The following is a 16,118-nucleotide window of genomic DNA, read 5'->3' on the forward strand; positions in this document are numbered from 1 at the left end:
TGGTGCAGACCTAAAACTAGAGATGGCCCAATACCATTTTTTGCTTCCTGATACCGATTCCGATACCTGAACTTGCGTATCGGCCGATACCGAGTACCGTTCCGATACCAGCGTGTGGCTCAGGTTAAACTCTTTGTGAAACATGAACAAACACAAACAATGAATGCCACATAACTTTCTTTTATTATCTAGTTTGACAGTCTGTTATAACGGAAAAAGAACATAAATAAACTACTTTCACGTAGATTTTCTTTAGGGCTTTAGTACGTGTTATCGGACTGGTGCATAAATTCCAGTACTTCCCGATAGCGATACCAATTCAATTCAATTCAATTTTATTTATAGTATCAAATCATAACCCAAGTTATCTCGAGACACTTTACAGATAGAGTAGGTCTAGACCACACTCATATAATTTACAAAGCCCCAACAATTACAGTAATTCCCTCAAGAGCAAGCAGTGCCAGACAGTGGCGAGGAAAACCTCCCTCTTGGGAAGAAACCTCGGACAGAGCAGGCTCTTCTAGAACTATAACAGCGTAACTAAGAGAGACAGGTCATAAGGAGAGGTGGCCTGTTCGGGCTTGAAACTCTCCCCTGCTGGATCGGGCTGTGCTGGCCTGCCTCCCTCTACTTTTGTTATATTATTAATCTAACGACTATGAAGAGAAGCATGTGGGCCTGGTTAGGCGGACGCTGCAACTCCTCACTCCCTAACTATAAGCTTTATCAAATAGGAGAGTTTTAAGTTCATTCTTAAATGCGGTGACAGTTTCTGCCCCCCGAACCCAGATTGGGAGCTGGTTCCATAGGAGAGGAGCCTGATAACTGAAGGCTCTGGCTCCCATTCTACTTTTAGAGACTCTAGGTACCACAAGTAACTCTGCATTCTGGGAGCGCAGTGCTCTAGTGGGACAATAAGGTATTAGGAGCTCTTCTAGATATGATGGTGCTTGACCATTTAGAGCTTTGTAGGTCAGGAGAAGGATTTTAAATTCAATCCTGGATTTTACAGGAAGCCAATGCAGAGAACCTAATACAGGAGAAATATTATCTCTTTTCTTAGTTCTTGTGAGAACACGCGCTGCAGCATTCTGGATCAGCTGGAGAGTCTTAAGGGACTTATTTGAGCAACCTGACAGTAGGGAATTACAATAGTCCAGCCTGGAAGTAACAAATGCATGGACTAGTTTTTCAGCATCGTTTTGAGGCAGGATATTCCTAATTTTGGCAATGTTACGAAGATGAAAAAAGGCTGTTCTTGAGGTTTGTTTTAAATGGGCGTTAAAGGATATATCCTTATCAAAAATAACCCCTAGATTTCTGACAGTAGTGCTGGAGGCCAGGGCAATACCATCCACAGTAGCTATGTCTTTAGATAATGAGGTTCGGAGGTGTTTAGGGCCCAGCACAATAACTTCAGTTTTGTTAGAGTTTAACATCAGAAAATTATAGGTCATCCAGGATTTTATATCTTTAATGCACGCTTGAAGTTTAGCTAGCTGACTGGTTTTGTCTGGTTTGATTGACAAGTATAATTTCGGTGTCATCCGCATAACAGTGAAAGTTAATTGAGTGTTTCCTAATAATATTACCAAGAGGAAGCATATATAAGGAGAATAGAATTGGTCCAAGCACTGAGCCTTGTGGAACGCCATGGCTAACTTTAGCGTACTTGGAGGATTTATCTTTAACATTAACAAATTGAGATCGATCAGAGAAATAGGACTTAAACCAGCTTAGAGCGATTCCTTTACTGCCAACTAAATGTTTCAATCTATGTAACAGGATTGTATGGTCAATAGTGTCAAATGCAGCACTAAGATCTAGTAAAACAAGAATGGAGACAAGTCCTTTGTCTGCAGCAGTTAGAAGGTTGTTAGTGATTTTCACCAGTGCAGTCTCTGTGCTATTATTCTTTCTAAATCCTGATGGAAAGTCATCAAATAAACTATTGCTATGTAGAAAATCACATAACTGATTACCAACAACCTTCTCAAGGATCTTGGATAGAAAGGGAAGGTTAGATATAGGTCTATAGTTTGCTAAGACCTCAGGATCGAGAGTGGGTTTTTTCAGAATAGGTTTTATCACAGCTATTTTAAATGACTGCGGTACATAACCTGTTAATAAGGACATATTGATCATATCTAGTAATGAAGTGTTAACCACGGGTAACACTTCTTTGAGTAGTCTCGTTGGGATGGGGTCTAAGAGACAGGTAGATGGCTTAGCTGAGGATATCTTTAACATTAATTGTTGAAGGTCTATAGGATAAAAGCAGTCTAAGTATATGTCGGGAATAGTCGTTCTTTCTAGCGGTCCTGCGTTTAAAGGTGAACCGTTAGAAGTTGAGGGCAAAAGGTGATAGATTTTATCTCTAATTGTTAGAATTTTATCATTAAAGAAGCTCATGAAGTCATCACTACTCAGAGCTAGAGGAATAGATGGCTCAGTAGAGCTGTGACTATCTGTCAGCCTGGCTACAGTGCTGAAAAGAAACCTTGGGTTGTTCTTATTTTCTTCTGTTAGTGATGAGTAATAGTCTGATCTGGCCTTTCTTAGGGCCTTCCTATAGGTTTTGAGACTTTCTTGCCAATCCAAACGAGATTCTTCCACTTTGGTGGAACGCTATTTACTTTCAAGGTTTCGCGAGATTATTTTTTAATTTGCGAGTTTGGGAGTTATACCAAGGTGCTAGTTTCCTTTGCTTCATCATGTTCTTTTTGAGGGGAGCAACAGAGTCTAAAGTCGTCCGTAGGCAGATCGTAGCACTGTCTACAAATGTATCAATTTGAGAGAGACTGAGGTTAACATAAAGGTCCTCTGTTATGTTAAGGCATGACATAGAGTCAAATGCTGTTGGAATATCTTCCTTAAATTTAGCTATAGCACTGTCAGATAGGCATCTAGTGTAGAAGCTTTTATCTAATTTAGTATAGTCCGGTAGTAAGAATTCAAAAGTAATTAAAGAATGATCTGATAATACCGAATTCTGCGGAAATATTATTAAATCCTCAATTTCAATACCATATGCCAGCACAAGGTCGAGGGTGTGGTTAAAACAGTGCGTCGCCTTGTGCACACTCTGACTGAAACCGATTGAATCTAATAATGAGTTGAAAGCAGTACTAAGGCTATCATTGTCAACGTCCACATGGATATTAAAATCACTTACAATAAGTACTTTGTCTGATTTAAGGACTAAACATGCGCGCGTTGTGAGGTGCGTGTCCGCGCTATTCTCCAACTTGTAGGCTACTCAGATGGAAATTATAAAAAAGCAATCGATTCTATAATCTAGATCGGGAGTTTGCAGTAGTAGCAGCAGCAAACAACTGGAAACTTTTTACAATTTTCATCTGCTTTTTCACCACTAAATTCACTTCTGAGACTTTTTTTATGTGATAAATTAACTGTGTAGAGTTTGAATATGGACAGTTTTACAAACGTTGATGGCCAACTGCACATTTTCTCCGATGTTGTCAGAAGCTTCAGTCTGATGGGACAGCCAGCTGGTGGCGGCCGGGATCGCCTCCCTGCTGGCCGGCCAGTGATGCTTACAGACACCACTGACAGCTGGAAGTCTGAAAAAATACACAGGCTGTACAAAAGGCCGTCAATCAGGAGTGATTGTTGTGAGTAGGCTACATGTTGGAGAATAGCGCAGACATGCCTCTCACACCGCGCGCACCACCCAGAGAAAAAAGTGAGAGAAAGAAAAAGGAGAGGTCGCAGTTCGGACGATGACTATCCGGTTGAGATTGTGTGTGTGTGCCGTCACAAAAATCTGACCACACACAAACACGATGGCGAGCTACCCACACCCATGTTTCTACTGTTGCTTAATAAAATAAAACACAAAAAAAAAAAGTTGTCTGAGTACGTGTTTTAAACAGACACACCTGGGGCGAAGTTGGGAACCAGAATCAGCTTTAAATACAGTCCTAATCTAGTCCTCACTAACACGGGCCCAATTATAGTAACTACATGAAAACTTCACTGTTGTTGCATAAAATGTCGTTTGTGTTTAGCCTACATTATCATTTTCTATCATGTGAAATAAGAGGCCATCAAGCCTGAAGCTGCAGACAGATGCTCCCCAGCAGTAAGCTCCCCCTGCTGTTCATAAGGTGCCTCTGCACCCCTTTCGTTTCAGACCCTCCCACCAGCCTTTGGGCCACGCCTCCTCATTTACATTGACATGTGTCAAGTCCAAACGAAAAGGCAATGTTAAATGGAAATTGAAATGCCAAATATTAAATGAAAATTAAAAGCCAATGTTAAATTGAAATTCAAAAGCCAAATATTAAATGAAAATTAAAAGCCAATTTTAAATTGAAATTCAAAAGCCAAATATTAAATGAAAATTAAAAGCCAATTTTAAATTGAAATTCAAAAGCCAAATATTAAATTCAAAAGCCAAAGCCAAATGGAAAATAAAAAAAAAATAATAATATTTTTAATTTGATCTTGCTTTGTTTTCTCTTTGGACTTTCAATTTCTCTTTGGACTTTCAATTTGAATTATGAATAAATATTTCCTCCATAGACCTGGAGCCCTGTATATAACAAAGAATATAATTGGCTGTAATGTTTTCCATTTTGGATGTTGAAGATTAAGAACAAGACTCTCAAACGAGTTATAATTTAGTTTAGGTTTAGGATTAATTAACAGTCTTGAATCAAAGACTCCTCGGCCTGAGCCTGAATTTGAGTATTAATATGACTGGGAGGAGTGTCTTCATTTAGACTGACATATTCTTCATGGCCCAGCCAGGTTTCAGTAAGACAAAATAAATCAATTTTATTATCTGATATCAAATCGTTTACCAATACTGCTTTAGAAGACAGATATCTAACATTTAATAGTCCACATCTAATTTTCCTATTTTGTTCTATCGTTGCAGTCGTTTTAATTCCAATTAGGTTGTTAAGTATAGCGCATCTTTTGTTTACCTTTGATTTAACCAATCTGAGCCGGGGGACTGACACCGTGCTTATTAGACTATGAGTGGGCGACTGCTCCAACGGAAGCACAGAGGGGTACATTGCACTGCACCTCTGATTACTAATATCAAACTTGGGTTGTCATGGTTTATGACCGATAATAGACTCGGTCAGATTTTTTGATATGAGAGCGGCTCCGTCCCAGGTGGGATGAATGCCGTCTCTCCTAATCAGGCCAGGCTTTCCCCAGAATGCCCTCCAGTTATTCACATAGCCCACATCATTAGCTGGGCACCACCCCGACAACCAGCGGTGGAAGGATGACGTACGGCTGTACATTTCATCACTGGTCAGGTTTGGCAGGGGCCAGAGAAAACTACTGAGTCCGACATTTTCTTTGCGTATGCACAAAGTGACTCAACATTAATTTTAGTGATCTCCGATTTACGACCATTACCACCTACGTGAAGTATGATCTTACTGTATTTACGGTTCTTTTTAGCCAGCAGCTTTAGATGGGATTCTATATCGCCCGCTCTAGCCCCGGGGACACATATGACTGCAGCCGCTGGTGCCGCCGGCTTCACATGTCGCAGTATAGAGCTCCCAATAACCAGAATTGGCTTCTCAGCGGGTGTATCACTGAGTAGGGAGAAACTGTTAGAGAGGCGAAGATGCTCCGGTAGAGCGACCGTCATCATGTGCACTCCCTGGTTTAGATCTAACGCTACGCTTCCCTCGGACAGTCACCCACTCGCCCGGCTGCTCAGGGTCTGCCGGGGGACAGCTAGCAGAAGCTACAGAAGCTACAGTATGTTGGCCCGCTTCAGCTACGTGGTGGTGGCTAGCTACGGAATCATATGATTCTGATTCCATGATGCGGAGCCGTGCCTCAAACTCACTAAGCCTTGCCTCCAGAGCAGCGAATATATTACATTTATTACATGTATTGTTATCACAAAAGGAGGCAGAGGAATAGCTAAACATTTGACACACAGAGCAAGAGAGAGCAGGAGACGGAGAGGAATTAGCCATTGCTAATGGCTAAGCTAAAGTAGCTAACAGCGTTTTAACAACTGTAAGATCAGCGAGGCAGTTGCTGTAAGGGAAGCGAAGTATAAGTGCTTGAGTAGAACAATTGTAATTCAAATGCAATCCAGGCAAGTAGCCGCTAATTTAAACAATAAAGCAGAGTTGAGTAAGTTTTTCCTGGAGCAGCAAACTAGCGTTTGTAACACGGGAACACGGGAACACCGGAAGTGACAATACGCTTACCGTACACGTCAGCGTTTTAGCCAGTATTGGAGCGAATACCTATACTAGTATCGGTATTGGCTCCAACCATCTCTACCTAAAACTTGGTGAAATGAATTATGGGACTATCCCGAATCAGTGTGCCAAATTTCACAACTTTTTACTGCACGGTTCTATGGGCTGCCATAGACTGCCGTGGCAGAGGAAAGATGTGTAATAATAAGAAAAGGTAGAATCACTAATGGTGCCTCGCAGCTTCGCTGCTTGGCCCTCAATTAATCATTCAGCCCAGACACTCAATTGTTTACTCTATAGTGAGCAGTAACCTGAGATTTCAAACCCTTGATGAATCCTGTCGTTTTGCATCATCACTGACAAGGGTACTACGGCACAACTGTATTTTGCATCTATCAGATGCAACACTTTGTGGAAGTATTAGCAGAAAATTATTGTTGCATTGTTGATTTCTTCTAATATAGGGCATATTTCACATTCAGAATTCAGATAGGGAGTGGTACCAGCTGTAATGTGCTTTTTTTAGTGAAGGTCAGATGGGAGTGTAATAGTTTGCAAATGCTGCTGAAGCAAATAGTCCAATGCTATTCTCATTAACTCATAGTTAATGGGTGTGAGAGACTTGGTGCCAACTAGAGCCTCAAATGTAATATAATGAAAAAATATAATAACTCAAACTTGCTGATGGATATGTCAACAAAGATGCAGCCAATATATATATATATATATATATATATATATATATATATATATATATATATATATATATGCTAGGGTGTGCATCTTTCCCTTTTAAGACCATGTGATATGTAACTAGCCACTTGGACGATGATACGGTTCAGGGACGATACATTTTGATATGGCACGATTCGTTTCGATTCGATGTTGAATCAGTGCTATGACATTCACTGAGATACGATTCAATCTGATAGATACAGTTGAAATATTCGTTTAATGTAAAAACATTTATATTCCATTGGAAATTAAAATGAGCCAGTCCTATAAAAGATGCATTTCCTACCTTCAAATAAGTATATATTTTGTAAAAGGAACCACAGAATAGCAAAGCGAGGACATGCTAATAGTTTAACTTAAGTTAATTAGCTAGCCTCTTGTAACCAAATAACATACACATCAGCTCGTAACGGAACCTAGCAAAGATTTTTTTTTCACCCAAACAAGGGTGCTGATTGACTGATCCCTGCCAATGAATGACCAAGTTCAACACATGACCACGCACAGCAGAAGATTCGCATAATCGACAGCAAAGCTTCAGTCAACTGATTTGTAGTCTATATTGAAGATTATTAATTTACGGGATTGTTCAGGTGCCACCGGTGGATTTATGAAGACTAGAGGATGACACAGGAATCAATTGTTGCTCCCATCCCATCCCGAGCCCACGAAAATACTCCTGTCATATCACGATTACGTGACTGCCCCCCCAAAAAAAATCCTGTCTTGCAAAATCCCGAGAGAAAGAATCCCGAATCCTGTCCCGCTCCCGTTTCATACCCTATGTTGACTAAAGTTATCAGACTCTGTTGCAGACTCTGTCACGGACACACGCTTCACACCTCGAGCAGGCTCGCGTGCCACCCGGCGGAAAAGAGAGAAAGAAAAAGGGACGTCGTCTGTCTGGAGGATAACTAGCCAGTTGATAGCGCGTGTGTGTGTTTGGTCAATCGTGGTCAAATCACTGAGGTTGCCTTAAAATTTAGGCTACACTATACATGCATTACCTGCAGGCCTAGGCGATTTCATTACGTAATTCCTAACGGAGATCTTCTCACACTCAAAACACACATTTCTCCATCCCGCCTGCTTCCAGTGATTTCTATCCTCTATTCCGTCCCTATGACGTTACCAACAGTGAAATTGACTCCCGTACCCGCGGGAATACCGTGACCCGCGGGAGTCCCGAAAAATGTTCACCCTCTGATGAGGACTATGGTTAACTGCCCCTCAGTCACTGCAGGATAAATCCATACAGCTAGCTAGACTATGTGTCCAATCTGAGTTTTCTGTATCACGACTAAAACAACTTTTGAACGAGGCTATTTTGCAGCAATACCGTGGCTGTGATTAGTTTAAAAAAATGCCAATAAACCAGAGCATGTTTTTCTTCTATGTCGGAATGCTTTGTGGACTAGCCAGCGCTGTAGAGAGAGGTCTGGCAATGCGAGACTATCTGATTCATAATGTTAGAATTAGGCCATCGGTGGATTCTTGGTCCATTCAGATTGATCCAGGGCTCCATGTATCAATGTAGTCGTAGCTTTGCTAATCAGTCCCTCCAGGATTTTGCGGCTTTTTTTTTAGATTGTTGCAGCCTGAAAAATAAAAAATGCCTGAATTTGCAAAAAAAGTTGCAACGTCTTTTGTATTTTAGTTGCAATGAAGTTGCGAGATTTCTTTAAAAATAAAAAGGAAACTTTTTTTGGGGAGAATAAAAAAACTACTCTGGGCTGAGTTTCCTAGTAACCTTACCAAATAGGCTCAGGGTGCTGCAAATGTTGGTCTAATATGAAAAAGGCTGGTGGATTTAAGACACAAAATAATAATTTATTAAATTAATCAAATTTGAACATTTCTGCCAGTGGTTTATTGATTTACATTGTTCGTTAATTTCCTATCCTTGCCAACGTCAACCCGTTCCCACTCCCGCTTGTCAGTGGCTCTCAGAGTCACATACTTACGCAAAGTCTGGCACGTGGGACTGCTGTGATTGGTTGAAGTCGCGGGAATTCCAGTTATTGGTCAAATTTGCGGTAAAGTTGCGGTGATTGGTCAAAATTGCGAGTCACACTGAATTCACAGTGATTGGTTGAATTTGCGTGAATTGAGTGAGTTGAACATTCTACGTGAATTGCAAATTCCTGGAGGGACTGGCTAATACAACCAGATACCGATTCATATTGGTGAATCTTTATACTACTATGTCCTGTGCTGTAGATAAAAAAACAGGAATGTCAATCAGTCAGTTTAGGCAGAACAGAGGCCCGTAGCTGTACTGTTCATTGTGTAAACAGTAGCCATAGTTGCTTTTTGTTGCCCTGCCATGAAGTCCATAGAAAAATATAAAACTCCAAATTCCCCGGCGGCAAGCCTTGACATTTGACCCAGGCTTTCTCTGCATGACAGCTTTTATACAGTGCTGTTTGTTTTGTTAATATTTCAGTCCATTAGTCTTAAGAAAAAGAAGAAAAAACACTCACCTAATGCATGCTCACAGAAGAGTACAAAATATAGTGACTGTAGAATAATAATACATGCTCTCAATGGTAGTTAAGTATTGATGGGAATGAAGTATTGTTTATTATGTTCACAATACAAATTACCATCATCATAAATAGCTATGAGCAGCCAGTACATTAATCACATTGAGAGTAGAGACAGAGGGAGACACAGAAAGAAACAGACTGCTATTGTCACTATAATGGCTAGATTGTAGGCTTCAGCCGCTAAGCTAAAGCTCGTCTCTTTGGCATCCTGACAGTCATTAGCTAAAGCCTCTCGGTAGCTGGCATCAGCACCCGCTCATTGACATATAACAAAGCAAGACAGAACCATTAACCTGGAAACACTACATCAACTCTCCGCACACGGAATTCTGCATTATGAGGTGCATTAAAATCACATTAAAGAATGAGATCTAATTGTTTTCAACCTACTATGAGGTACACCAAATCATTACCATTAGGCCTCTTGTTTCCTCCTTTAGAATATTTTAATGGTTGTCGAATGGCGATTTAATGAAGAAAAGTGCCGTCTTTCTGCATGCTTAAGCAGTATAATATGCTAATTATGGTACTACAGGACAGAGACAGAGATTCAGTTATCACTGTGATATGTGTTGCGGAATTGTCTTGCTGCAGCTTTACTGTGATGTACACACACACACACACACACACACTCACACACTACCACCAGTATATACACCACTAACACCAACTTATTCCCACTAGTTTTAAACTTACTTTTGGAATTAATGATCAGTAAACCTCATTTATATGACATCATGTCAATTTTTTTAGTTAAAACAGTTGAAATTATGAATGATTTTGACTAATAGTTAAGATCAGAGGGTGTCAAGTGGATAATCACAGACTGGTTTATATAAAAGTTTTTTGAAACCATTAAAAAAAATAAAAAAAATTCAAATGCTATATAAAATTGACAAAAACACCCAAAATTCAGTGAAAGTAATCTCAAGTAAAGTAAAATATCTGATATAGAAACTTACAAAACGTGTCAAATTTGACCCGAGGACAACAGGAGTTAAAATAATTATATTCAGATTCAAGATTAAGTGTATATGAACAGTGTTGGTCATCTTACTTTAAAAAAGTAATTAGTTACAGTTACAAATTACTTCTCCCAAAAAGTAATTGAGTTAGTAACTCAGTTACCACATTGTAAAAGTAATTAGTTACTCAGCAAAGTAACTGTGACGTTATTTTTTATGTTCTATAATGCTATTACGATCTATAACATCTTTAACGTCAAAGAAAGAAAAATCGAGCGTTGCTTGTTTTAACAGAGTGGCTCTGTCTCCTTCGCTGGAGCTCACTCTAGCTGCATTTGGGCTTGGGGATGGGTTAGCAGCAGCAACGAGTGTTGTGTTAGCATGTGTTGATGTGTGGGGCTTCATAAGATTGGAGTTGCTTGAGGCAGACGTGGATAAAGTCTTTTTTCCTGGGCATAGCGTGCATGTTACATAAAAATTCTTGCCTTTAATTTCAATGAGCGAGAAGTAGTGCCGGTACTTCCAGTTCGAGAACGCTACCTTTGTATTTCCTTAGTTACTTTACAGATTACTTGATTTTAAAAGTAAGGAAGTTAGATTACAAGTTACTTTATTAGTTACATTCAGCAACTGCCGACAACACCCCCACAGCCTCAACATAAAAATGACAACCGGTTTACTGTGAGGCAGCTCGGCGTTGCCAGTAGTAGGGATCTGGTTTATTATGGCACGAAAGAGAGCGAGTCAACCGTGTTTAAGGACAGCATTTCCGCTACAACATAGGCCTACTGCCCGACCAACTTCTCTCCCCCACTTACTGGTTTTGCACCGATGGCTTTTGTTGTTTGGGTGGTGGGGGACCTCCTTCTCTATGCTTCGCACCACCTGCTGGGACTTGCTCTGTAAGTTTGACTGCAGTGCTGCGACTCCAAATGTTTCTTCAAATTTGACGTAGTGTTTTCGTAGCTAGATAGCACTTTGTCGCCACCAGCACAGAGTGTACAACGAACCTTAATATTGCCATCTTTAGCTGACACAAACTCAAAATAGTGACTGTATTTCCAGCTAGAAAGCGCGCATCTCTCTCCTCCCTCCATTGTTGTTTACGTTTGTGTCGCTGCGTGGTACACGTGAACTGTCCACATGCTGAAAACGTGAACTGTCCTCATGCTGAAAACGTGACTTGTCGCATACGTGACTTCACTCCCCGAGACGCAAGAAGAAAGCAAAAATATATATTTTTACTAAGGAAAATGACAAAAATAGTAACGCACAGTGACTTGGATAAGTAACTTTAATCTGATTACTGGTTTGGAAATAGTAACGCGTTAGATTACTCGTTACTGAAAAAAGTGGTCAGATTAGAGTTACGTAACGCGTTACGCATTACGTGGCATCACTGCTCGTCGCCATTGTCGCTGTCTTGTGTTTAGTGGTAGTAACATACAGTATATAAGAAGGGTAGTCAGAGCGTGCAGTGAGACAGCGTGAGCAGGGCATCCGCCCATCCAGCCAATCATCATCGCATTTGCAACGGTGTCATCACCCATCACCTTAATTGATGTCGAAGGAGCATGTTTATCTATTATCTCAACAAATTCAGTATAAAAATAATTCCATGCATCTTCAACAGATGGAATTAACTTAAATCTCTCCCAGTTAATATCTAGTATATCTTGAATAAAGTGTTCAGGATTAATGTTATTCCATTTCCTTACTCTAATTAAATTTGGAGGAAGATGAGGCAATTTAATTTTCCATATGCAGAAGACAATAGAGTGGTCACTGAGAGAGTCAGGTAATACCCCAGATTTTAAGATTCTGCCAGGATGAGAAACTAAGATCCAATCCATCAAAGAAGAGGAATTAGGACCAACTCTAGTGGGTTCAGTTATTAGTTGCGTTAGATTTATGCTATTAAAAAGATTGCGGTCTTTATGAGAGGAATACGCTAGCCAATTGGAGTTAAAATCACCTAATATGATTTTTTTGCCAGCACAATCTAAAGAATTAATGGTAGACAAGATACAGTCAGTGGTTTCAGCAGGAGCATTAGGGGGTTTATAAATATTTCCTATTATAAGTCGTTTATTTTCATGAAAGATAATTTTAACAAAAAGGCCTTCAAAATGCAAGGGATTCTCACTTGGCAATATAAGTTCAGCAGTCAATTACATATGTTAAGAGGCCCCCACCCCTTGAGCCCCTATCCTTCCTAAATAAAACATAATTGTCAAGTTTGATTTCATCATAGGAGATCTCACTATGTAGCCAGGTTTCAGAAAGAGTAATAATATGTGGATTATTATAAGTGAGCCAAGCTCTCAATAAATCAATTTTAGGAGGCAGACTCCTAATATTCAAGTGGATAACAAATAAACCTTTAGTGAAGTTCATTAATCCTAAAAAATAAAAATAATATACACGTGATATGAAGGCATTGGCAAATTAGCATTAGCAAACATAATAATAATAAAAATAAAAATATACTTATGTACACACTTCTGCAGGAATAGTTATGTAAAATAACCATAACTGCATGGAAATTATCAGATGACATAACTTCAAACAATAATAATAATGATAAAAATAAAATAGTAGACTGTAAATGATACTTTGTTTAATTTAATTAATAAATCAGAATATTAATTGCCTACATAAGCCATAGGTATCAGTCCTTTCCCATTTAGGAGACCTAGATTACCCCATCTTTTAATATTACACAATTTTACGCCATTTGAATCATATTGTACGGCAATCAGTAGTACAGCAGCACCAACCCTTACTGCTCCCAACATTAATTTGCTAATAAAAAAAACAGACAGCAGTCATTCAAATAGCACCTATGTCTGTGATAACGATATAAATAATATATAATAAATTCAAAGCCAGTCCAGCAGGGGAAGTATTGTTCACTGGAAAAAAAAAAAAAAAAAAAATAGAAATACAGGTTGAAAAGTTCATCAGCAAGCTAAGTATTGTGCTACTATTAGCACTATCCTTCCTTCACTAACTTTAAGCTGTCATGTCAGAGTCAATGGAGGAGTTTATAAGAGAGAAATTTAGGGCAATAAAAGAGGTGAATGACGAAGAATCTTAATTTGTTTTCTGTGGGTGTATTTTTATGGGAGTGCCTATGGTTAGCGTTTCCCACATGTTATCGTGTCATGCAGTGTTGGACTTGAACTGGTCTTGGTCTTGGTGTTGTCCCTGTCTAAACCGCTCAAACTCTTGGTTTTGTCTCGGTTTTGATACACTCTGGTCTTGGTGATGACTTGGTCTCGGTTCAGGTGGTCTCGACTACAACACTGGCTATGAAACACATTCATAGTGCGGGCTGTACAGTATACGTCTTACACCATCTGTCTCTTTATTTTCTTCACAGAAGGAGCGTGAAAAGAATAAAGAGGAGAAGAAGAAGGATGTTAATAAAGTGGAGAAACACAACAACACAAAGGTAAAAGTGATATGCACAGTTAGACTACATGTGACCTGAAAAAGTAATTTGCCATAGGTTAAAGTTGAAATCTTGAATTGGCGTCACCCGTGGTTACCGTGGTATCAGCAAGTGTGGTTTAATACTACAGGTCCCAGAATTCTAGAGGCAGTAATACAACAAAAGAGCAACTGGTGTATCTGTGTACCATGCAGCCAGACAAACTCGTACTGTTTTAGAGAGAGAGAGAAGCATAGAAGTCTAGATAGCATAGAAAGTAAAATTTCACTAAGCTTTATTAGCAGCCATATACATATTTGATTATTTGACTTTTGAATGCTCCTAAAATGTTGAGGTTAGGTTGTAAATATACATACAAAGGATGTAAATACAAAGAATCAAACATAAATAAATAAGCAACATACAAATAGGTTGATGTGCACAATTGATGTCCACATCGCCTCTGCAGTTTCTTAAAGTCACAGTGAGTCATGGCAATGCCGGCAAAGCGGACACAAGTGCGGTTACAGTTTTCAAAACGTCACGCAGACAGCGTTTGCTGCAATAGCCTAAAATATAATGGCGAGACTGACGGGCAGTTAATAAAAAAACAGCCATGAAAATAAAACAGGCTAAAACAGAATAAGATACAAATACAAGAATAAAAGTTACAGTGCAGAAAATTAATAATTATTTGATTTAATAGGTTGTAGGCACAGGTTTGGGAGGGATGCTGCAGTCATTAGGTCTGAAGAGACAAAACTCATATTTTCTGAGATTAAAGTAGTCAAAAAACACATTTACGAGAAAACATTCTCGTGGCAGAAATACAATAGAAAAGCAACTGGTGTATCTGTAACAAGCTCATTTTGTTTTAATAAGGCGTCACCCGTGGTTACCGTGGTATCAGCAAGTGTGGTTTAATACTACAGGTCCCAGAATTCTAGAGGCAGTAATACAACAAAAGAGCAACTGGTGTATCTGTGTACCATGCAGCCAGACAAACTCGTACTGTTTTAGAGAGAGAGAGAAGCATAGAAGTCTAGATAGCATAGAAAGTAAAATTTCACTAAGCTTTATTAGCAGCCATATACATATTTGATTATTTGACTTTTGAATGCTCCTAAAATGTTGAGGTTAGGTTGTAAATATACATACAAAGGATGTAAATACAAAGAATCAAACATAAATAAATAAGCAACATACAAATAGGTTGATGTGCACAATTGATGTCCACATCGCCTCTGCAGTTTCTTAAAGTCACAGTGAGTCATGGCAATGCCGGCAAAGCGGACACAAGTGCGGTTACAGTTTTCAAAACGTCACGCAGACAGCGTTTGCTGCAATAGCCTAAAATATAATGGCGAGACTGACGGGCAGTTAATAAAAAAACAGCCATGAAAATAAAACAGGCTAAAACCATCCATATTCATTCATCACCGACGTGAGAGGACGCTGGCGCTAGTTATTCGCCGCTTCTCCGTCTGCTATTCATCTGCTATTCGTCTGCTATTCTCTTGTGTTTGTGTTCGCTGTACCCCCTACCTCTGGACAGCCTCTGTACCTCTGGACAGTCTCTCTGCTGGTTCCCGAAGCCGCCTGGGGCTCCTTGACCGGACTCTTGCCTCGTCGGTTAGCCGCTAGCTAGCTGCCCCCGTTCACCAAACGCGTGGCGGCAAATCCTAGCTGCTTCGGCGGCTAACCCGATTGCTGACCTCCTCCTCATAGGCAACCTCCACCAGATGCGAGCCACAACCAAGACTAGACATTCCTCTCCTTCGGTCATGCTGTGGATCATTTTGGCAATCACCTCATTCATCCATCTCCACCTCCACCTCTGTGCTCCTAGCCCACGGCTAACCACTATCACGGAGCTCTCCGTCCCTCCGCTCGGCATCATGATCAAATATTCAACTCTGCAACTGGTCCAATTTGTCAACTACTCCATTCCATCCTGCATCCCAGTCATCAAACAGCTCGGACTTCTACGTCGACGCCGTTACATCCACAGAAGCTCTCGCCGCAAGTTTGTTTTCTTCCACCACGGACAATCCATTCCATCCATCTGGTCACCTGCACGCTCCTGTTGCACCTGTCCCACCGTCATCTGAATGCTTCACCCACTGGTTCACATAGGGCTGAACGCATCATCAGGCTACACAGAAAACCGGGACCGGACTACAGTGCTTTCCCCACTTCACATACACTCAATCAT

At 40.1% G+C, this 16,118-nt stretch overlaps 1 protein-coding gene across 2 annotated transcripts in view; it reads left to right on the plus strand.

Annotated features, from left to right (window-relative positions):
• The window catches only part of LOC120548109 (stromal membrane-associated protein 1-like), a 293,451-nt gene that overhangs the window by 97,236 nt on the left and 180,097 nt on the right, over positions 1–16,118 (plus strand). For both annotated transcript variants that reach the window (XM_039784116.1, XM_039784117.1), the window contains one exon: positions 13,853–13,924. In XM_039784116.1, the coding sequence (XP_039640050.1) occupies positions 13,853–13,924 (72 nt within the window). The remainder of the gene's footprint in view (positions 1–13,852; positions 13,925–16,118) is intronic.

Source organism: Perca fluviatilis, chromosome 19, assembly GCF_010015445.1.
Source record: "Perca fluviatilis chromosome 19, GENO_Pfluv_1.0, whole genome shotgun sequence".
Taxonomy (NCBI): Eukaryota; Metazoa; Chordata; class Actinopteri; order Perciformes; family Percidae; genus Perca; species Perca fluviatilis.